General features: G+C 52.2%; 1 protein-coding gene across 1 annotated transcript; it reads left to right on the forward strand.

Moving 5' to 3' along the window:
- Nucleotides 1–2,684: 2,684 nt before the first annotated feature.
- On the forward strand, nucleotides 2,685–20,220 carry Oaf (out at first homolog). The gene is made up of 4 exons (XM_047519077.1): nucleotides 2,685–3,361; nucleotides 16,199–16,333; nucleotides 17,464–17,644; nucleotides 19,228–20,220. Exons 1-4 carry the CDS (start codon nucleotides 3,110–3,112, stop codon nucleotides 19,491–19,493), a joined length of 834 nt encoding a protein of 277 aa, XP_047375033.1. The 5' UTR covers nucleotides 2,685–3,109; the 3' UTR covers nucleotides 19,494–20,220.
- The last annotated feature ends 2,478 nt before the right edge of the window (nucleotides 20,221–22,698 follow it).

The following is a 22,698-nucleotide window of genomic DNA, read 5'->3' on the forward strand; positions in this document are numbered from 1 at the left end:
TGTGGTCAGGCAGACTTGTTTGAATACCTGGCAAACACAGCTGGTTCTGCTACCTGTGTGACCTTGGGTATGTTACTCAACCTCTCTAAGCTTTGGTTTCTTAGTCATTAAAAAGAAGCTAAGAATAGAACCTACTTGCGGGGTGGGGGGGTTGCTGTGAAAATTAAATAAGATGATCCATGTAAATGACTGGCAAAGAACCTGGACAGAAGAGAATTAATGGTAGCTGCTATAATAATTACTATTATTGTTGGAGTTCAGAGGTAGAAGAGAGCAGGGTGGTTTAGAGAATTATAGGTCAGTAGGTAGCTGAGAAACTTACTGGGAAACTTGAATTCTGACCTGAATTTTGAGGACTTAGATTAAGTCAAAAGGAAGGAATAGTGACAGAAGTAGATGAGTCGCATGGAAAGGAGATTTCGTTTTTTGCTATCATTTTAAAAGAAAAATCTGCCTGGACACGGTTGTGCACACCAGTAAATCCCAGCAATTCAGGAGGCTAAGGGAGGAGGATGGCAATTTGAGGCCAGCCTCAGCAACTTAGCAAAGCTCTTAGCAACTCAGTGAGACCCTGTCTCAAAAAATAAAAAAGGATTGGGGGGCTGGGGTTGTAGCTCAGTGGTAGAGCACTTGCATAGCATGTGTGAGGCACTGGGTTCGAATCTCAGCACTGCATATATATATATATATATATATATATATATATATATATATAAAGGTCCATCAACAACTAAAAAATAAATTTTTTTTTTTTAAAAGGACTAGGGAGGTAGATCAGTGGTAAAGTGCGCAGGGGTTCAGTCCCTGGTAAGGAAAGGAAAGGAAAGGAAAGGAAAGGAAAGGAAAGAAAGGAAAGAAAGAAAGAAAGGAAGGAAGGAAGAAAGAGGGAGGAAGGGAGGGGGAAGGAAAATAAAATAAGAGAAATGAAAAGAAAAGAAAAAAGAAAAATCTGTTTTGATCCGTGGTTGAAGTAGAGAAGGAAGTTGATTATGGGCAAGAGTTTGAGGAAGAGATGAGGTCTTCCATACTTTTTTCTAAACTAAAGTTTGAATAGAGACAAAGTCTCAGAGATCTAAAAATGAAAGCAGACATCCAGAGTTCTTTGGGCTACTTCTTCTAGGTTCTTGGGATATGTGTTGGGGCAGGGGAGGTCAGGGGCCTGGAAATATGGCTGAGAGCAGAGCTGGTGATGATGGACAGGTCAGGACCTGAAATGGGAAGTTAGAAAATGAGGACAAGGCCCTTAATGACTGTGTGGCTGACTCAGTAGGGAAGACCTAGCTTTAAGGCAGTGTTGACATCTAGCATCCGGTAAGGCAGGAGGCCAGTTTTGAGACCCTGCGCATCTCTCATCTTCATTACTATCAGCTTAGGGTAGGAATCCCTAGGGGAACAATTCAGTTATTCTCGAGCAGTGCGCCTCATCTCCCAAGGTGAAGATCAAGTGCTAAAGGGCCAGGTGGTTTCCCAGGAAAGATGCTGTGCGTTTTAGAACCTCTATGTTTAACTTTCTGTCCAAGTACCAACTGTCACTCTTGATATAATCAAGTATCATATGGGCCTTGTCAACAATGCTGATTCTCTGTTCTTTTCCCTAGGGTTTCAGTCTGTAAGTTTAGGTACCCAAGAATGTGTTTTTAACAAGCATCCAAGTATTCTTGAGGTAAGACAAATTTGGAAAACCCTGAATCACGTATAATCTCTTAAATCCCCTTCAGTTCTAAATTTAGGCAGCAGAATGTTATAGAAAGGGCTCTGCCTTGGTAGTAAGAGGTGGATTCTGGCCACCCCACCCTCCAGCCCACAGGGTACTGTGTGGGCTCACCCTAGGACGGAAGAAGGCTGCCATCGATATCCCAGAGAGAACAGGGGACCTAGCACAAAATATAGGGGAACAATAGATTCTGAAGGTCCCTGGGGGCTTTCTCTGGCAGGGGGCTGGCAGTACAGTGGAAGTCTGCAGCAACTCTCACTATTCCCTGGGGGATACTGAGGTGCAAAGAATATTTAAAACATGCCCAAATGGCATAGTTAAGCAGACGCTGCAGGATCCAGATGTCCGCCTCTTCAACCAGCTCGCTGTCGGGGTGCATGGCAGGGCAGGCATGTCTCCTCACAGCTTGTGGGTGAGTTCCTGATGTGAAGCGCCAGTGTCCAGTGTCTCCAGTGACCTGAAATCTAACATTCTTTGGATGAGCTCCATCTGTTACCTGGAGAGAGTAAGAGCTCCGAGAAAGTGGACTGGACCAAGGAAAAGCCATGAACTGGGGAGATGAGGAAGACTGGACTGAAAAAGAAAGCTGAACAGGGACTCACAAAATAGGGGCGCTTAGAGGGCCACGTCCTCTTCCGAAGCCTCTGTTCATCTCGCACCTGACCTGGGTCAAGGCTGGGAGAGAAGCCCAGCTTCATTCTCTCGGACCTAGGGTAGGAAAAAGACCGAGTGTGAGGTGAGGTATGATTTTGCAGACGCTTTTGAGAAATTCGCTGTGTCAGAAAAACTAAAAGACCAAACAAAACCCCTAAAAATCCAAGCCTGATTATTTCATCCACGTGGCAAAAGAACAAGCCAAAAAAAGAGGGGCGGGGGAAGAGTCTCGCGTCCCGCCCCTGCTGGGAGGAACGGATTTGCTGTGAGGGCAAACTCCTGACACAGCCGGGGCGCGGCGGGGAGGGAGGGACACTGAGAGAGCCCTTTCCCACAAAGCCGCTGGCGGCGGTCCCCTCTCCCCGCCCCTCCCCCGGGCCGCCGCGGGCCCTTTAAGGGCCGAGAGGTGCGCGGTCTCTTTAAGGCAGGTCCTGGTGGTTTCTGTTTTCTGAAGGAAGTGACGGGGGGGTGGGATTGAATGAAAAGTGCAAAACAGAGTCTCGAGCGCCGGAGTCGGGGGCGCGGGAGCCGCGGCGCGGGGCGCCGTCTCGGAGTCGAGCCACCGGGGCGCGGCTGGGGGCAGCCCACGTGCGTCCGCGCCACGTCGCGGGCGACCTCGCCGCAGGCTCCCTCAGAAGAGCGGTCCCGGGCGCCCCGAACTAGCCCCTAACTCGGGGCCAAGTTTGCCAGCGCCTCTCCCCGCCCCCACGCGGCGCACTAGGGCCGCGGCGGCCCCCGGGGATGCGCGCCCCCGGTCGCCGCGATGTCCCCACGACGCTACCCGCGCTGCTGCTGCTGCCGCTGCTGCTGGGGTCACCGCGCGGCGTGGGCGCGGGGGCGGGCGCTCCCGCCGAGCTGCGGGTCCGCGTGCGGCTGCCGGACGGCCAGGTGACCGAGGAGAGCCTGCAGGCGGACAGCGACGCCGACAGCATCAGCCTGGAGATGCGCAAGCCCGACGGCACCCTGGTCTCCTTCACCGCCGACTTCAAGAAGGTGAGATCCCCTCGCTCGCCGGGTGGGACCTGCGAGCCCGGTGCCTCCCCGCCGGGGTCTCAGGCACACTTGAGTCTGCAGGTGGGAAAACCAGGACCAGGAGGGGAACGTGACTTCCCCAAGGTCTCGCAGGTTCTTCCCTACACCTCATTGCCCCACTCCCGAGCGGCCAGACCCACCGGCTCATTCTCAGTGAACTGCTTTGCTGCCCCCTCCAGAGCTTCCAGCATTTCACCACTTGTCCCCGAGTACAGGCCCCCCTTCTCTTGCCCTGACCAGCTCTGTCCCACCTGCCTCCTCCAGCTGATCCTCCTTCAAGAGTTCATGTTAACAGCCGCTCCCTTCTAGAAGTAATCTCTCCAAAGGGAAAATCCCAGGAGACTCATCAGGCGTCCTGGGTTCTTCCTGTGTTGCTGTGTGGTCTAGAGCAAGTCCCTTTGCTTCTCCGGCCTTGTTTCTCACCTCTGTACAGGACAATGAGGGCTCCCAGCCCTGACACTTGGAGATCCCTGAAGCACCTCTCCCCATTTCACTTTCCTGGGAAGAGCTGACAGTCCCTGCCCCTCCGAAACCAAGGAGGCGTTCTTCCTATTTGTCCTGGAAGACCAGGAAGCTTGCAGCTGGAGGACCTGGGGAGAGACCCCCAAGTGAGGCCCTTCATTCTGGAAGAGATGTCACCCTTTACCCGGTCTGGCAGGGGCTGGCCAACCCCAAATTTTGGTCCGATTAGGTGCAGGGGTCAGAGATGAGGACCAGAAGGGGCAGAGTGGAGGTGCTTGGGTGTTCAGGACATGAACCTGGAAGGGCATTGGGTGACTTAACAGTGACTGAGCAGCAGGAAATGGTGTTCAAAGGGAGTCTCCTGATCTCCTACCTCCAACCCCTGCCCTAGTAACAAAAGGCCCTGTGTAGCTCTGTCTCTGGGGGAGCACGGAAGTGCTGTGCAGAAGCCAGGGCCAGGGCCACCACCTCTCTCTCCTCCCTCTTAGAGACGGGGAGCTGGCCTGGGACTTTGTGAGCATAGGGGCAGAATTTGGGAGTTGGCTAAGAACCCAATGAGATTGCCATGGACGGTAGGGGTCAGGAAGATTCAGTGAAAGGTGGAATACGGGGTAAGGCTCCACTGCTGATCTGTCCCAAGTTATCCCTGTCATAGGCCTTAGCTGGTGGGGGAGGGGTCATCATAGATGGGAAAACTTGATGGTGTATCCTTACTCCTCCAGCCCTAGCTAGGCTCTCAGATGCAGGTAGGAAGAGATGAGTTTATGTGAGGATAAAGGGAAGTTGAGAGGGCCTGAACATCCCATGTCCACCTAATTTCAGGGGAATGTTATCAAGGATGTTCTGTGCTTGGGAAACCCAAAGTGGCTGAGTCCATCGGCAGTCAGGAATCTAATTCTCTTCTAAGCCCTTTGACCTTAAAGGTGGGCTTCAGGCCAGGCTGTATGTCTGGAAGGCCACCCTATTCACTGGCCAAATGCTGCGGCCACTCTGGAACCCTGGAGCTCTACTTGCCCATCCTTGGGACCTCTCCTGTGTCTAGGGCTGAGGCTGAGGCCAGGGCAGTGAAAGGCAACGGGCTGGGCAGGTGGTGGGTGGGGTTGTGCTTTATAGCCTCTAACTACAGCTGGAAGGTTCTTTATTGCTCTGCCCTAAAGGGAGAGGAGAGGGAGAGCCCAGGTGGCTGTAATAGGGTTGATGGCTGGCTGTGGGGGTGGGGATCTGGGGCCTTGGGCTGAGCATATGGGGGACACCCGACTGCCCAGTTAGTGCATTTGAGCTGATGGCAAGTGTCTCATTTTAATCCTCAGAGTGGTTCAAACCTCCAGCCAGATTTCTGACGTCTGTTTTTCAGGTTAGCCTCTGACCCAGAAGCTGGCACCTCACACCCGCCCTTGGCATCTCCGATTTCATCAGCAAGGGAGGGAATTGGGAGTGGAAGGCACAAAAGGGAACCAGCTTCAAGGCCCCTTGAACTCCAGACTTCTCACTTGGCCTGGGGCAGGGTGGCTTTGGGGTGTACAGGGAATAGGGAGGAACAGTCTGCCCATCTTTGTTCACCATCTCCATCAGCCAAAACCGGCCCCAGTCCTTCCAGTCCCTTTTGTCGCTGGCTCACTTCTCAAGGCCTCATACCTCATTGTCTGGCAGATTTCCACCACAAAGTTCTTTCTAGAAGTAATGATTTTCCCTGTAAGAAAAAGACCTGAAACTTGTGATTTTTGTGTTTCATGTACCAAACCCATTTTGGGGATGGTTTGGGAAAAGTCCTGAATCCACTGGGGACAGTAATGTTTTCCATCTAATCACCTTTGGGAGAGACAGTCCTGACTGGGTGAGACAGGCCTGGTTACCACTTTAGCTGGTTAGCTCTGGGCCAGCTCTTCATCTCTCTGAGCCTTCATTTCTTCATCTACAAAAAGGGGTCAGTCACAGCCCCCTCCTGGCTATTGGCAACTAAAGAGGGTAGTACCCCCTTCATTCATTCTGCATCAGAGTACTGTGTTAAGTGCTCAGGAAGTAGAGAAACTTTGCTTTGATAATTGCGACTCAAAACATTTAGCCATCAACCACCCTCCTAAGCCTGGGCTCAAAGGGGTTGAATGACTGACTTGAGATCACAAAGAAAAGTCAGTCCCAGAGAGAGACTTGAGTCCCTCATTATCACCTTGGAGCTCTTTGGAGAGCTGGCCAGTGCCTCTGGGCTGAAATGATCATCCTTGTCCTAGCAGGACTCAGGGTCACCGTGAATCTCCCCATGCTGGACAGAACGCGGCCTTGTCCAGCCCCCCTCTCTCCAGCTCCTTCCGTCTCCCAGGTATGGTTCCAGCGCCATCAGACTAACCCCACTCTGCTATTGTGGTCCTGCCACTGGAGCCCAGTCTCGATTTGCAGATTCCATGAAGCGTCAAATGGTTGTCATGCGTCACTACAACAAGCCTTGCCGTAGGCTGACTGAGCCAAAGCTCTGAAAGAATGCCATGCTTTACTCAGAGCCAGGCTCCCAGGCTTTACTGCGCTTTAGAATCACCTGGGGACTTTTGAAAATTTCCCATGCGTAGGCAGCACTCCATCCTCATTCAGTCAGAAGGTGGGCGCAGACAGCTGTGTTTTTTAAAGAATTCCAGGTGATCGTAGTAGGGAGCAAAGTCTGGCAACCCCTGACCTGGCTGCTCCAGGGAAGCAGAGGGGACCCAGAGGAAGAACCAGGTTAGACTGTTAGGTGAAAGTGAGCCCAAATCAGCCACGTGTTTGAAACCTAACACTCCACCTAGGGTTTGGCTTTGGTGCTGGGGGTGGAACCCAGGATCTTAAGTCTGCTGAGCTTGTGTTCTACCGCTTACCTACATCCATAGCCCCCCATGTGTTATAGGCAGCATATATACTTTAGGTCTAATTCTCTGCCCTGGGTACTTGAACTTTAATTCCTAATATGCACTCAACAGGCAATAATAGTCTTCTATATAATCCAGATCCTCTACATGTAATTAGACCTGTATGTTCATAACCATTGGGCATGTCTAATAACAGGCTTGTCACCATCCCCAGTCTCTTACCTGGTTGCTTGTCTCACAGCTCTCTTGGTCCCTTCCCCCAAGCTCCTGTCCCTGTCCAAGTTCTCATTTGCCTCTGTCCCCTAGTCTGAGTGTCCAAAAGCTGGGGAAAGGATGAGTCATGTTCCAGGCAGCCTGGTTTGGTGCTGGCCGGATGGGGAGGGTGGGGCTGAAAGATATGAAGAAAGTCATGTGTGACTGCATCGGGTGGGTACATGGGAGGGGAAGGAGACACTCCAAAAGTGAGGGAGGAGGGGACTATGGGGACCGTTGGACTGGAATCTTGGAGGAAACAGCCAAGATTAGGGAGCCACATGGCACTGCAGATCAGTTTGGCATCACAACGAAAGGACAGGGACCCAGGAAGATTGAAAACTTGAACTGTGCCCTGGGCACTGATGGGTAAGTGGGAGCCAGAGGAAAGAACCGTCCAGAGAGTGTCAGGGCTCCTGGTCTGGAAGCCATGAGATACAGTCAGTGAGAATGTGCAGGGTGCACCCAGCCATGGTGCTGCCTAAGCCTGTTTTTTCCAAGGGATGTCACATCACACAGGTGTGGGACAGCAGAGGCTTTTGGGGCCCAGCATCCCCCTACCCAATGTTAGATCCCCTATGATTTGGCATGGAGGTATGTGGTGGAGAGGAAGTCTCCTTGGGGATCAGAGGGCAGAAGTGCTTTCAAGGGAGACCCAGAACTTTCTGGAACGCAGGGCCTTTTCTTTTTTGAAGGACCACGTTGTTTTCCGAGGTGCTGGGGATTCGAACCCAGGTCCGTGCTCTCACAAGGCAAGCGCTCTGCGAGCTGAGCTATTTGCCCACCCCCTATGCAGGGCCTTTTCTCAGGAATTTATGAGAAGTAGCCGGACAGGCTGGTGTATGTGGGTCCCTTATGTTTTACCTGTCCCTCCTCCGCACCTGAGGAACTACTCCTTGGCTCAGGATCAGCAGTACTGCCTGAAAAGTTCAAGTGCACTACCTGTACCTTGGCCACCATCTCCCACCCCTGAGTGCTATGTCCCAGCAGGATACTAGTGAAAGACCCACGCCAACCATGAACACCACCCCTGGAGACAATGGCATGAGACAGTGCGGAGAGGAAGAGGCGGAGTTCTTCCTCTCTGGCCCCACCCTGCAGAGACAGTGCTGAGTAAACTGGGATTGACACCTGTTCCCCAGACAGGCAGGCAGAGGGAGATGAGGATGGCCCAGATGTCTGCCATCATTCACTGAGCAGTCCCTCAGGTCACACTCATGGCGTCTGTTGGTCATTACCGCTGCATTGTAAAGCACAGATCACCTCCAGGGTACAGATGTGCATACTGAGCTCAGTAGTCTCTTTGACAAGATCAAAAAGGTAATGAATGATCCAGGATTATGACCCAGGAATTCCGTCATGATATCCCAACCTCCTGGACTTCTGTGGCACCCTAAGTGTGTCCTTCCAGAAGGCTGAAGTCGGACCCTGGGGTGGGTTGAGGGGAGAAGAAGGATGCTGAGAAAATTTAGGAGTACAGGAACAAATCCACGAATTCTCTATGTGGACTTGGGCTAGGTCCCTGCTCCCCAAGCTCATTTTGCCCAGTGGATCGGGTATAGAACCTTTGGCAGTGTGTAGGACTCTTCCTTCCCTGTATGACCTCTAGGGAGGGATGGATGGGCAGATGATTTTACGAAATAAGTCACGGATAGTATTGCTCACTCATTGTGTTCATTTTTCTGCCATTTACCAAATGTGCGACTTCACAAGTCTCTTAACCTCTCTGAGCTCCAGACACCTTGCCTATAGCCAGGGACAACAGTGTGATGCTCAAGGCTGCTGGAAGTGACTGAGAGGACCTTTGCAGAGCAGAGGCTGGTGTAAGATGCCCTTGGATGCCAGGCAGCTGAGCAGGCCCCTCGGTCCCAGCTCTCCTTTCTCAGGCATTAAGCATAAGCTTCTTGTCCCTGAAGTGTTCCAAGATAGACCTTGATGTTTAAAAGAAAAAAATTTGTTACAATGGCTTGAGTTTCATCTTGTTAAGATCCGCTTTTTAAATTCTCCATCCCTGTAGTTACCCACTGTGCATGTACTAGTCCTCTAGAACCAAGTGTGTTACACTGAACCAGCTTGCTGGGTGGGAGGAACTCTCCAGGGCTTGTTTTCCAAAGAAGTGTTCAGAGAACAAAACTTAAACCTCCCTATGTGTTGCAAAGCCGTTCAAAAAGTAACTCAGTAAGGCTTGTGAATGGAAATACGTAGTACCCAAGTCAGCATTCTGCTTAAAAAGTAATAAATGCAGATGAGTTAAAAAAAAAAAAAAAAGCATAAGCTGCCTTTTTTTCTGCTCCAGGGGCCAAAGCATCATGAGGAGCTTCTGTCCTTAAAGTTGGCAAATGTTTAAATGTTGGGGATTTAAATAAAGGATGGAGAACAAGGAAGGCTGGAATCTAAGTGAGAGGGAAGTGTGGAGCCCCATCTCAGGAGCCCTGAGTCAGCAGGACAGTGGGGCGCACTTGATCCACATAAAGCCTCACATTGTTCCCTGGGGCACTCAGGATAGTGGTGACCTTTGGGATTTGGCTGACAGAGCATGAGGGGCTTTGGGAAGGGCTGTTGAATGGTGGCAGAGGGCACTTGTCCTGGCTAGTGGTTGCAGTAATATCTAGTAACAAGAAACCCCTGTCTAGGGCCTGACCCTGAGGTTGTGCAGCTTCTCGTGGTGGTGGGCACTGGTCTGGCTTTGGGTTGAGCACATCTGTCCCAATTCCTGTGAGAGAAACTGAGCAGGGCAACCAGAGTGCTCCTGTGTCTAGCATGGGGCTGGGAAGGATCCTGGCTGTCTAGCCAGGCCAGTGTCTTCCTCCCTCTCCCTCTCCCCATCCCCAGCCCAGCGAAACTGGCTCCTCTCTAGCCATGAAGCAGCCCCAGCCAGGAGCAGAGGAATAAATATTTAGATTGGCTCAGCCTGGGCCTCAGAATCACGCGCTCTGGTGGTGATGGGAAGGAGACCAGGATGGCAGAGGACCCTCCCAGGAGACAGCAAGCACCAGCTGTCCAGGAGTAAGGGGGTTGGGAGGGGACAAGCTGCTTCATGAGGGCCCCAGAGCAATGGCCCCTGCCCCGGGCGGGCACCATGTGAGAGGGGCATGGGGAAAGGCATTTCTGACGCCCTAATCCCCTTGGTTTCTCTCTGCCCTGGTGGTAGATGGACAGCAGACTGAGACCAGGAGCCTTGCCACCCACTGCCCAGAAGCTAGGAGCTGGTGATGGGGAGGCAGCTAGGAATGGCAGCACAAAGGGCCAGAGAGGGCAAGGGGAGGCTGATGGGCTGGAGCCGAGGAGTGTGCAGCTGTGTGCCGTGTGCAGCAGGGTGAGGGGGCCGTTGGCAGGCGGCGGGTGAGACGAGGTGTGTGTGAGTTGGAGCTGAGATGCTGGCATGAGACCGAGGGGTTTCAGACAGGGAGGAGGGTGTTGGAGACTGAGGAAATGTGTGACCTGAGCCAAGAGAGGGTGGGAGAGACTGTCTCTGAGAGAAAGGGGTGAGGTGGCATCTCCTTGAGAGAGACTGAGGAGGCAGGAACCAGGTGAGCACCTGTGTAGGAGGAAGAGCAGGAGCCACTGGTGACAGTGGAAGTGGCTAGGAGGGAGCGAGATGGAGGACTAGCAGGTCTGTGTGAAAGATGGAAGACATGTGGCCGTTGAGTGGGGACAGCAGGGGTAAGGCTGGCGTGGGTTGGGATTAGACTTGCCTGTGCATAACATAAAACTCTGATATCAGTGGCTGAAGCAAAAAAGCGTGTTGCCCACTTTGCAGTCTTATCTCAGTCTGGAAGATAGCCATGCGGGCCGTGTGCCGCGGGCCTCCCTCTGCAGCGCTGCCTCCCCTCCCTCCAGGAGCCTTTCCCTGGGGCCTCTCGCCAGGGAGGCATGGAGGACTTAGCACTGGGCATTTGTGACCCAAGTGCTTTTCCGGGGCAGCTCTGTGCCATCTCTTACGTGTTCACCTGGAACCCCAGCACAGCTGAGCCAAAGCTGTCTTCTCTTTGGGACGGAGATGGCCTGGCAGGGAGAGGGCAGAGAGACATGGAGTATCCCGAGCAGGCTAAGCAGGGAGCTTGGGAGAGTGTGAAGGTCACCAGACTGAGAGTTGAGAGGTCTGGACTTCTGGTCCTGGCCCTGCGGCTGTGTAACTTGTGAAGGTCACTTTCCCTGCTGGAACCTCATTGGGCCATGAAGTAGATGATCCCATAAACCTTCTGGAAACCGAAATAGCAACTGTAGGACTTCCAGCCTGTAGGAGCCCAGCTATAGGCAAGGCCAATAAGAGATGATCTGAGGGGCTTGCTGGTTGAGGGCATTGACTGCCCTACGTAATCCATTTGCTCACCCAGCCACCAAGCGTGGAACCCAGCTCTGTGCCAGACCCTGGGGCTACGGCATAAATAAGCTGAAGCCAATACACTTGAGCCAGGGTCAGATCACCAAGGGACCGGATCACTTGTTGCCTGGGCAGGAGATGTAGAATGAGGACAGGGGCCCACTGCAAATAAAATACTGCAGCCTCAGGAAGCCGAGAGTGGAAGGCAAGACAAGTAAGGTGGACAGTCCCAACACTGGCCCTGGTGGCAGGGGTGGTTTGCTGGAGACTGGTGTGGGCAGCATCAGGGACAAGCCTGAGCAGGTGGTATGTGATTGAGGCTAAAAGAGGGTAGACAGATGGGCACAGGGCATCCCAGCAGAGGAATCACTCGTGGAAAGGCCCAAGGGTGACATGATGCAGCTCATTCTGGGAACTGCAGTCTCTTCGCCTCAGTGTGGGGCTATGCAAGAGTTGCTGTGGGCAGGAGCGGGGGGCAGGGGGTGCAACCTCGGCGGTGCACTTATGGTGAGAACAAAGGGAGTCTTGAAGGGCATTAGGCAGCTAGGTGAGAGCATGGAGGGATGGTGGGGGGGTTAGGAGAGCCCCATACCTCCCTCTCTTCTGTAAATTCCCGCCCTTTTTACTGAAAGGCCCCCCCTCCCTCCCTCCACCCCAGCCTCATCCTTTGCCTCCATAGCACTTAGCATAAACTTCAACCCTCAGGTTTATTGAACTGCATGGACGTCAGCTGTCAGATATCAGCCTCTCCTGGGACTCCCCTAATTGCAGGGACCTTTTTCTTGGCCTTGGCTATTCCTCTGCCCAGCCCAGTGCTTGTGAAAGTCCTGCCTTTTCACTAATGTGCTGGCTACTTGCAAGCCACAGAGGACTCCTCCAACTTGTCTGGGCCTCCAGTGCATCTATAAGGGGAGAAATCTTCATTGCTTTTCAGGCTGGGAGTAGGTTACAGTGGGAGTGAGGCAAGCAAAGGTGAGGGCTTGCAGCCACAGAGGGAAACTGAGTCCAGTCCACTGAGTCCTGAGAACTTTCACTCATCTGTCCCTTACTGCAATCCCTCAAGGTAGCGACTGCTGTTCTGCTTACTTTGCAGATGTGGAAACTATGGTGCAGAGAGCTTAAGCAAGTTCCCCTAAGGATATGTGGCTAGTGGTGGCAAGGCCAGGATCTGGAATCTTTGCACTACTGTGTTGGCCTGGAGCCTACCAACTCTTTATTACAACTACAGACAAGGACTTTAGCAAACACTGTCTCTGGGGCACACCTGCCATGCCCTGCACACACCCAGGTTCTGGCCTTGGTTGTTGTATTCTCCCATTTTTCCTGATGGACTCGAGGTTCCTGGTTACTCATGGGAGAAGGAACCCTGTGGAGCCCTCCTGTCCTGGGAGTCCAGCCTGAGGTACCTGCTTCCAGCCCCTGCCATGGGCTCTTACCCAGTTATGCCATCTGCCATGGACTCTAGGCCACATTTGGGTGAATTATCCCAGGGGACTCCTGAGTGACAAGGAAAGCTGGGAGCCAGGTTTCTATCTGGCCAGATGTTCTCAAAACTGGGGGACTTCTTCACCCTGTCCTTCCATTTGTTCTGGAGGAAAGGAAGCCCTGGAACTTTGCTAGTGAGTCAGATGTAGGGAGTAGGTGGAAGGGACACAGGTCAGGATAATGGAGCCCTATAACCTAAGACTGAGATCTAGAGACTAGGGCTGCCCACTCCCTCCCTGAGGCCAGCAAGGGAATGTGGTTTTCAGGAGAAAGAACTAAAAAGATAGGAGAATTCAGAGTGTAGAGGTCTTGAATAGGGCAGGCAGCTGGGTTAGAAGGATATTCCTGCCTCATTTCCTTTTGTTTGCATGATTTGTTTGTCACTCAGCGTGAGCAGGGGCTGCCACATTCCCAGGCATGTGTTTGAAGACTTATGGGCTCCTGCCAGATGGGCATGACGAGAAAAAGGAACCGAGTTCTAATCCTGCCTCTGCCACTCTAGCTGAGTGACCACCAACAGACAGACCTCACCTCCCCTGTGGGCCTGAGCCTGTTTTTTTAGCTGAACATCAGAGTGACTGGCCTCATTGATTAGAAGGCAAGTGTGCATCGTGGTTAAGAGAGCTCTGGCTTTAGACTCAGACTAGACTGCCTGGGTGAAAACCCTGGCTGCCTTTTCTCACAGCCCATGACCTTGATCAAGTTACCCACTCTAAACTTGGTAATAGTCAAAGTTCTGCCTTCTCTTGTGCAAGGATTTTGATCCTATTTGATCCATAATAATTATTTCTCCCTTCCAGTTATAGACTTCAGTAACTCTTTGTCCTGCACAAACAGGTAGAGAGAGGAACTCTTCTGTCTGAATCAGAAATTCTTGTTCCCTCTCTCCCCGTCAGGTTCCCATTTTTGTAGCATTTTTGTTGTCATTGCTATTATTATTTAATATGGACACGGTGGGGGGAGTTCAAACAGTTCTTTCACCCTAGATAGGGTGTGTGTGTGTGTGTGTGTGTGTGTGTGTGTGTGTGTGTGTAGTGTGTGTTCTATTTAGTTATATATGACAGCAGAATGCATTTTGATTCATTGTACACAAATGGAGTGCAACTTTTTTAATTTCTCTGGTTGTACACAATGTAGAGTCACACCATTTGTGTAATCATACATGTACACAGGGTAATGATGTTTGTCTCATTCCACCATCTTTCCTTTTCCCTGCCCCCTCCCCTCGTTCCCCTGCTACACAATCCAACTTTCCTCCATTCTTCCCTACCCACCCACACCCCATAGGGTTTGTTTTAAAACAAATACCAGGGGGTGAAAATACCCGAGAGGTAGATTTTGGATCCCTCCTGGGGGATTCAGTCAGGTACATCCACCTGATTCATTTCTGGCAGGGAAATCTGGTGTCGAGTCTCCACCTGGCAGGAATTGAGCCCAAAGTGGAATATGCTACCAGTGTCCTCACCTCCAGTGTCCCCTCAGCCGACCTAAGTGAATGAAAGATCAGATGACCCAGGCTGGCAGAAAAAGGAGATGCCAGCATTGTGACCCACGAAGGAATTTCCTGTCAAGGGGAAGTAGAGTTCTGACTCACCGTCTCCACGTCTCTGGGATCATAAGGAACCTAATGGGATCTTTCTCACCAGCTGGTCCTCAGTTTCCCTCTCTGGAAAATCTAGCTATATACTCCCATGCCTCATTGTTCCAGAAATCATTTGAGGCAAAAGGAAGTAAGAGAAACCCCTGTAGAGTTACAGGATTGCAGAAGCACCTGGGACTTCAGAGACCATAGGCAGCCATTTGTTTCAGATCATCTGCAGCCTTTACCAGTCACTGCAGTGGTGACAGTAACCACAGCTAGCACGTGCTGAGTGCTCACTGCTTCCAGGTGACAACCTATCATCAAATGTGTTCTTCCTGTTTTGCAAGTGAAGCTTAGAGAAGTTGGGGGTAGCCTGGCACCAGCTAATACATTGCAGCTCTGGGGTGGAAAGTGGGCCCCTTCTGCCTGCACCTAGGAGAACACTTGGACCTATTCTCAAAATCCTTATGCTCTAGCAGGTGTATTATAAGCACTGAATGAATTGGGCTGTCTCAGGAGGGCTGCCCCAGGCACAAGTATTGAAATAATGACTGCCCAAGGCTGTATATAAATGCCTGCCCAGAGACAGCGGGGTTCCAAGCCAACAGCCATGGAAGCCTGGGTGTCTCCATGGCAGGAGGGGCCTTGACAAATACAAACCGCTTCTGACTGGGACTTGCTAACTTCTCACTGGGAACAGAGTTAGCCAAGGCACAGAGATGGCTGAGAACTGGAGGGTTGGGGGGCAAGAAGTACGGGTAGGGGGGAGCACAGGGTCCCAGCCTCAGCCAGATTGGAAAAGGGGCCCTTTTCCCTCTGCCCCACTCTACTGCCCCATTCATTCAGTGAGTCAGTAACAGGAAGGAGCTCTTGGCCTGCTGATCATGCCATTAGTACCCCCTAGGGAAAGGGGAAGTGGAGGGGAAAGGTGAGCCATCCCAGCTCCCTCTGACGGGAAGGGAAGCAGCGACAGCTGCAGCCTGCTATCTCTGCCCTGGACACAGCCCTGCCCCCACTAACCCTAAAACAGGAGGCGGGTGGCCAGGAGCCTGGCTAATCAGATGTACCAGGACCAATTGGAGATATGTCCCCAAGCCTGCGGAATAAGGTCAGAGAGAAGCTCTGGAATCTGACTTGTGAAAGTACAAAGCCACCCCAATGATGCTCTGGTCAGGTGGTGGCAGTGGCTCCATTCAGTGGAATCCTCAGCTCTGAACAAACCAGGTGCCAAAAAGAGGTGCTGTTGGGCTGGGGATGTAGCTCAGTGGTAGAGCACTTTCCTCGCATGCACAAGGCCCTGGGTTTGATCCCCAGCACTGCAAAAAGGAAAAAGAAAAAAGAGGTTAAAGATGCAGTCTTCTTCAAGGCAAAGCTCCATACTGTCAGAGTTCTTTGTTTTCTGATTTTTTTTTTTTTTTTTGATACCAGGGACTGAACCCAGGGGCGCTTAACCTCTGAGCCACATCCCCAGCCCTTTTTATATTTTATTTAGAGACAGGGTCTCACTAAGTTGCTTAGGACCACACTAAATTGCTGAGGTTGGCTTTGAACTTGCCATCCTCCTGCCTCAGCCTCTCGAGCCTCTGGGATTATAGGTGTGCACTACCATGTCCAGCTAACGGTTTTCTCTGATTGGTTTACTTTGTCAATTTTCCAGAAAGCTTTGGAACATTTGGGTGGGGTCTTTCTTTTAAGTCACAGGATTAAATGGAAAAGATAAAGTCCTAAGGCAGAGGAGGGTGTCTGTTGTGGGTACCCAGGTATCCTCCTCTCCAGGGTTTGAGCTGAGTACTGGGTAGGCTGGGGTAGAGACCCCTTCCCTCCAGCTGGTGTCCCATCCTCCTGCTGTTCCCCTTCAGGATGTGAAGATCTTCCGAGCCCTTATCCTGGGGGAGCTGGAAAAGGGGCAGAATCAGTTCCAAGCCCTCTGCTTTGTGACCCGACTGCACCACAATGAGATCATCCCCAGTGAGGCCATGGCCAAACTGCGGCAGGTGAGTGCCCACCCCTCACCATCCTAGCCAGTTGCTGACCCAGAATCCCCAACCCAGCCTCCACTCAGGTCCTCTGATTGCTGCTCCTGACCCATTGCCCCTGACCCCCTTAGCCTTCACTTGGACCCTAATTTTACCCCAGGCTAAACTGACCCCAAGACCCCAGATTGCTAATCTGCACTGAACCCCAACTCCCAGATTATCTGGCCCCTGGCCCAGGTCTTCCCAAGTTATGAAAGAGTTTAGCTCTAAAGTCAGATTTGGGTATCACATCTTTTTTTTTTTTTTTGTACTGGGGATTGAACCCCAGGGTGCTTAACCACTGAGCCACATCCCAGCTCTTTATATATGTATATTTAGAGACAGGGTCTCACTAAGTTGCTGAGGCTGACTTGGAACTTGCAATCCTCTTGCCTCAGCCTCCCAACCCACTGGGATTAAAGGTGTGCACCACAACACCCAGCAGGTATCACATCTTCTGTATCCCTCATTAGCTGGTGACATTGGACACATTAGCTCTCCCTTAGAGCCTCAGTTCTCTTACTAAGAGAATGAGTTATGAGAGAGAATGTAGTGAAAATATGCATGTCGTGTGCTTAGCATGGCAGTCACAGTCCTTCAACCTGCTGACCAGCTACTTGCCCCTCCCTAGACCCCTGTCCTCTGCCAGCTTCATCTGAACTTCCTGGCCTACCAGCAGGCCTGCCTCATGACCTCTTCCCCTCCCTTTCCCTTCCCTTTTGCCTGCCCTTCCCAGAGAGACTCAGTTCCCTGGGTGTGGACAGCACATGACCAGGGCTGGGGTGTAGCTTGGTGGCAGAGCACTTGCCTTCCATCCCCAGCACTGCAACAACAACAACAAAGTACATGACCCAAGAGGTCATTTACCCTGGGTCAACTAGTAGCCTGGCCTGCCCACCTCCACCTCCCATCAGGCCCCAGCAGTCAGCTGGAAAGCAGTTCATTCTGGATAGAAGCTGCAAGGCCGGACTGCCCCTGCAGCTGCGGGGGTGGGGCTGGGTGCCCCTTGACTGCCAGCCTGGGCTCACCCGACTCTCAGGGATCAGGGGGGATCTGGGCTGGGAGCACTCCGAGGCCAGGTAGGAGTGGCTCCTGTCCTCTACACACAGAAAAACCCACGAACAGTGCGGCAGGCCGAGGAGGTGCGGGGCCTGGAGCAGCTGCACATGGACATCGCAGTGAACTTCAGCCAGGGTGGCCTGCTGAGTCCCCATCTTCACAACGTATGCGCTGAGGCCGCAGATGCCATTTACGCCCGCCAGGAGGATGTCCGGTTCTGGCTAGAGCAAGGTCAGTTGGACGCTGGACCCTGTCTGCTGCACAGCAGAGGGAAGGGGGCCGGGGGACATCACAGATGGTGGAAGGGGCACCATGCTGAGGGGCTCCTTCATTTGTTCAGGAGATGTTTATTGAGCACCTGCAGAGATGAGTCAACCTAGGGATCAGAGATGTAGACGCCTAATTCCTGTTCCTAGGAGCTTCCTGGGCAGGGCTGGCGGGGTGAGGGGCTGGATTCATAAAGCTTTAAGTGTGCCAGAGTGCTATAATGATGAGCTCCAGGCATTCGGGGTGGAACCTCTAAGCCAGGCTGTGATCGGTCAGGGAAGGCTTCCTAGAGGAAGTGGTTCCTGTGTAGCCATCGGTGTCATCCGGATGAAAGGGACTCATCCCAGGAGGGACACAGGGACTGCCAAGCCCTTCAGAGGGAGATTCTCCAACACTCGCCCTATCCCTGCTCTCAGCACACAGACCTTCTGTTATGAGAGGGGGCCACAGACACCTATTCCTCCCTGCCCGCCTCTGCTGCTGACTCCCAGAAATCAGCTTCAAGCCATCCCTGGTGCCAGTGTCTCCCACCATGACCCTTGGGACCTCCCCCCAGCTCTGTGTGGTCCCTGTGCCTTTCCCAGAACTGCCCTCAGGTCCTCTGTGTGGAAGGGACAGGAAAACCTCACTATTCCAGCTCCAGGCTCCTGATCGTTCCCCGCAGCCTGCTGAGCACTAGAGAAACGCCTGCTGTTCCCCGGGCAGGGCTGGATTTGGAGATGCTCTAGAGCTAGCCGTGCTTGGCTCACCAGTCCTCCATGGGCCGCACCCCAAACTAAGTGCAAACCTGACACTAACATCCCACAGAAGCTGGTCCCTCCGACAGTCACTGAGCCAAGCCTGGGCCAGCCCCTGCTGTCTCCTCCTCTGTGGGCATGTTTGGGCTGTCCCCTCCCTGCCTGACCCTACTCAGACACCATCTCTCTTAAAAAGCCTTCCTAATTTCCTCCCCAGTCTCCCCAACACCTCTCTTTTGGCACACGCCAGTACAGTGATGTTTTACAGCCAAGTGCAACCCTGAAGTACTCAGACCTGGTTCCAGTCCTGACTCCTCTTTTACTGTGTGGTCTCTGCCACATCATTAAATTCTCTGGGTGCCAGTTTTCTTTTACTGTCTTCTTTTCTTTTTGCTTTTTCTTTTAATACCAAGGATTGGAGCCACATCCCCAGTCCTTTCTATTTCATTCAGAGACAGGGTCTCACTAAGTTGCTGAGCCTGGCTTTGTACTTGCAATCCTCCTGCCTCAGCCTCCTGAACCACTGGGATTACAGGCATGTGCCACTGTGCCAGTTTTCTAATCTGTGAAACGGGGGTGACAGTGCTTAATTCATGGGGTGAAGGAAAGAGGTACTGAATGTAGAATACCTGGCACACACTTGGGACTCAGTGGGTGAGGGTGATTGTTACTCAGTGCCTCCCACTTACCTCTGCATCCCCCTGGCCCCCTTGGGATGGGGGTGACTGAAGAGGCCGAGAGGGGAGGGGCTGCAGCCCGAGGCTAGGATGCCCCTTCCCCTCCCTTCTCATCCTTGCCTTTCTCCCCCAGGTGTGGACAGCTCTGTCTTCGAGGCTCTGCCCAAGGTGTCTGAGCAGATGGAACTGCTGCGCTGCAGGCTGGTGGGAGACCGTGGGAAGCCCTGCACTTGCCGCTACGGCCTGAGCCTGGCCTGGTACCCCTGCATGCTCAAGTACTGCCACAGCCGCGAGCGGCCCACACCCTACAAGTGTGGCATCCGCAGCTGCCAGAAGAACTATAGCTTTGACTTCTATGTGCCCCAGAGGCAGCTGTGTCTCTGGGATGAGGACCCCTAGCAGGGCTGCTCGGGGCTCTGCCACCAGAGGAGGTGGCAACCCCTCCTGAGGCCTTATTTCCCTTCCCCCACCCTGGCCCTGAAGCCTGGGCCTGCCTGCCTCTCGTGTGACTGTGAACGGGGTGCCCACAGCAGGGGGACTCAGGAAGGCGGCCCCCTCCCGCCCTGTGCCTTCCGTGGGGGCAGAGGGGACAAAACCAGTTCTCCAGACTTGCCCCCTCTCCCCTCCTCATCTCCCTTGAAGTGTTCACTTTCAAGCAACCAAAATGTGACCGCCTAGAATTCAGCTCTTCAAAGGCTTAGACCCTAAAAGGAGGCTCTGCCTATTAACCTATCTCCCCAATCACGTGCAGAAGGAGCTGGCCTCGCCACCCCTTCCTGTTCCCCACCAATGAAAGGATCTTTACCCCCAAAGAGGGGACTCTTGGGGACCTATGTCACACCCCCTGTGCCAGATCACATGCATTCTTCTTTCCAAAAAGGCCGGGCCATGTGTGGGGCTGAGCAGACACCTCCCACGCTTGATGCCGACCACGTGTGCCTTTCCCCAGACCTGGACTTTGCCCCTAGAGTGGGCACCTGCTCTTCTTCCCTCTAAACGGAAATATTTTTGTAAGGTTCTGGGGCAGGAAGGGAGTATGAAGTACAAGGAAAACTTGAATTCCAGATGTTTAATACAAAGTATTTATCATTTGTACCAGAAATAAAAGTTTTAAGTTTTTACTTGACACGCTAGACCCAGATTGGAGAAAAATTTTATCCAGTACTGCCACCTGGTGTCAGAATTGGCCTCCTATATGATCAGTGACCCATTTGGGAACAGCATCTTCTAAAGCACCTACTGGGTGTTCTGTCATTTGGAGAAGGGGCAGGTGTCAGGGAGGGTGTTACCAGGGAAGGATAGAATAAAACTTTGCACTCAAGAGGTTGAGAGGCAGGGGGTTGGGGGTGTGATTTAGTGGTAATGCATTTGCCTAGTATGTGCCAGGCCCTAGGTTCCAGCCCCAGCATTGAAAAAAAAAGAAAAAGACAAAAATGAGACTCTGGAACCAGCCATCCTGCTGTGCAATCTTGGGTCAAGTTACCTTACTCTCTGGCCTCAGTAATAACATGAAAATAATTTGTAAGATTTAAAGTGACTCCATATGTGTCAAGTGCCTATCACTAAGTGATTGTCCTTAGCCATTATTACTAATATGGCTACTATGAGTGAAAAGATCAGACGTTGCCTCATCTGTGAACCTGAGACTACCAAAGCAGACATGGAAGGCTCTTCACTTCACCAGCATCTTCCAGGATTAAAAGGCTGTAACAGGAAATGCTGGGCAGGTGCTGGCAGCTTCCAGAAGGAGGGATGTGCAGCCTGGGTTTAGTGGGGAAGGCTTCTTGGAAGAGATGGGTGTTGGTTGAGGCTGAAAGATAAGTTGGGCCAGGTGGAGGCAGGAGGATTTCATGGGTCCTGCAGAGAACCCAGCTCCTTAGGAGGGAGCATGCAGGGTCCCCATCCTTCCTCCAAGGTCTTGAGGACGAAGCAGGTTTTTGGCACTATCCCTCTACCTGTTCCTTCATCTCTAGAACAGGCTGTGTGCAGAAGAAAGAGTGTTGGTGAGGAGCCAGACTTTCTTGGCTGTGGTCAAGTGGAGCGTCCTTGGGGATAGCCTTGGGTGGGCATGCCTTCTAAGCATTCAAAGACTTACTGCAACCTTGCCAGGGGGTAACGTGGGTAGGTGCACCCTGCCTTTTTCTCCTTCCTCCTGTCCAACTTGGGGCCTCACCCTGAATCCCAGCCGTGTTCAATGTAGAGGAGGAGATACTTGGACAAGGCCCATTCCACCCTGTGTAGAGCCCCCAGGATATGTGCCTTCCCTACAGACTCAAAAGACCTTTTTAAAAATATATGTTTTTGGGCTGATGATAAAACTCAGTTGGTAGAGTGCTTGCCTCACATGCACAAGGCCCTGGGTTCAATACCCAGTTCTATAAAAAAAAAAAAAATATATATATATATATATACACACACACACACACACACACACACACATGTGTCTCTGTGTGTGTGTATATATATGTTTTCAGGACTTTGTTTTTCTGACCTTCCTGGACAAGCACCTCCTAGCTGCCTGTCCCTTGCATTTGGGGCTCTGGACACCATCATTACAAACATCCCTGCCTTGGGCCCTTCCTGGTCTTAAAGGATGTGTATGACAATTAGGATTCCCTAAGCCAGGCATGGTGGTACACGTCTGCGATCCTAGCAACTCAGAAGACTCAGGCAGGTGGATCAAAACCATCCCGGGCAACTTAGACCCTATCTCAAAAAATAAAAAGGACTGGGGCTGTAGTTCAATGGTGGAGCATCCCTGGATTCAATCCCCAGTACTGAAGGGAGGAAGAAAAAGAGATTTCCAAAAGTTTGAGGCTGATCTTTATTCTCAAAAAAGTAGACACCTCCCAGAGCATCACATTCCAGGGGCGAGTAATAGCCCACCATTGCAAACCTCCCTCCCAGCCTCGTCCCCACTCCCAGTGCCTAGAATTCCACCCAAAAGTCTTCTGCTGAGATTCTCACAGTTTTGTGTCCATCACAATCATACAGGAACTTGTTAAAGCAGGGGCAGGTGGTCGGCCATTTGAGTCCCAAGGAGACAAGGTTATACTCATTATCGTCAGGAGGACTTCATGGCCAAGTGGAAACTCCCAGGAAAAGCAACGTAACCAGTAGTTACTTCTCTGTGGCACTTTAGGGTGTACAAAGTCTCTTCATATGCATGAGCCCATTGGCTCCTGGCAGGGATTCTGAGACATTTTACAGGTGTGGCTCACCTATAAAAATTGTGTGACCTGCCCAAGGTCAGACAGCAAGTGAGAAAAGAACTGGGAGCTGGCTCCAGGCCACCTTTCTCCCCGCCACCTCCTAACTCAAATGGGTCATCAGACGGGTCATCTCGAGCCTCCAAGAGCACAGCTCACCTCAGGGAGGGAGATGTGGGTTTGAGGGGGCATGAGAAGTCTAAAGGGTGGGCACCAGCTCCCTGTAGTGGCAGTCACTGGATACACAGGGTGAAGAGGGACCCAAGCTTCCCTGGTACCAGAGTTGGCGGGAACAGACTCCTGACTGCTTCCCTTTTAAGATGAGCAAGGTGCCCTCCAGGGAGACCAGAGGCTGGGACTTCCCTGGTGCTTCTTGGAACCAGCAGCATTACCAG

This window comes from Sciurus carolinensis, chromosome 11 (assembly GCF_902686445.1).
Source record: "Sciurus carolinensis chromosome 11, mSciCar1.2, whole genome shotgun sequence".
Taxonomy (NCBI): Eukaryota; Metazoa; Chordata; class Mammalia; order Rodentia; family Sciuridae; genus Sciurus; species Sciurus carolinensis.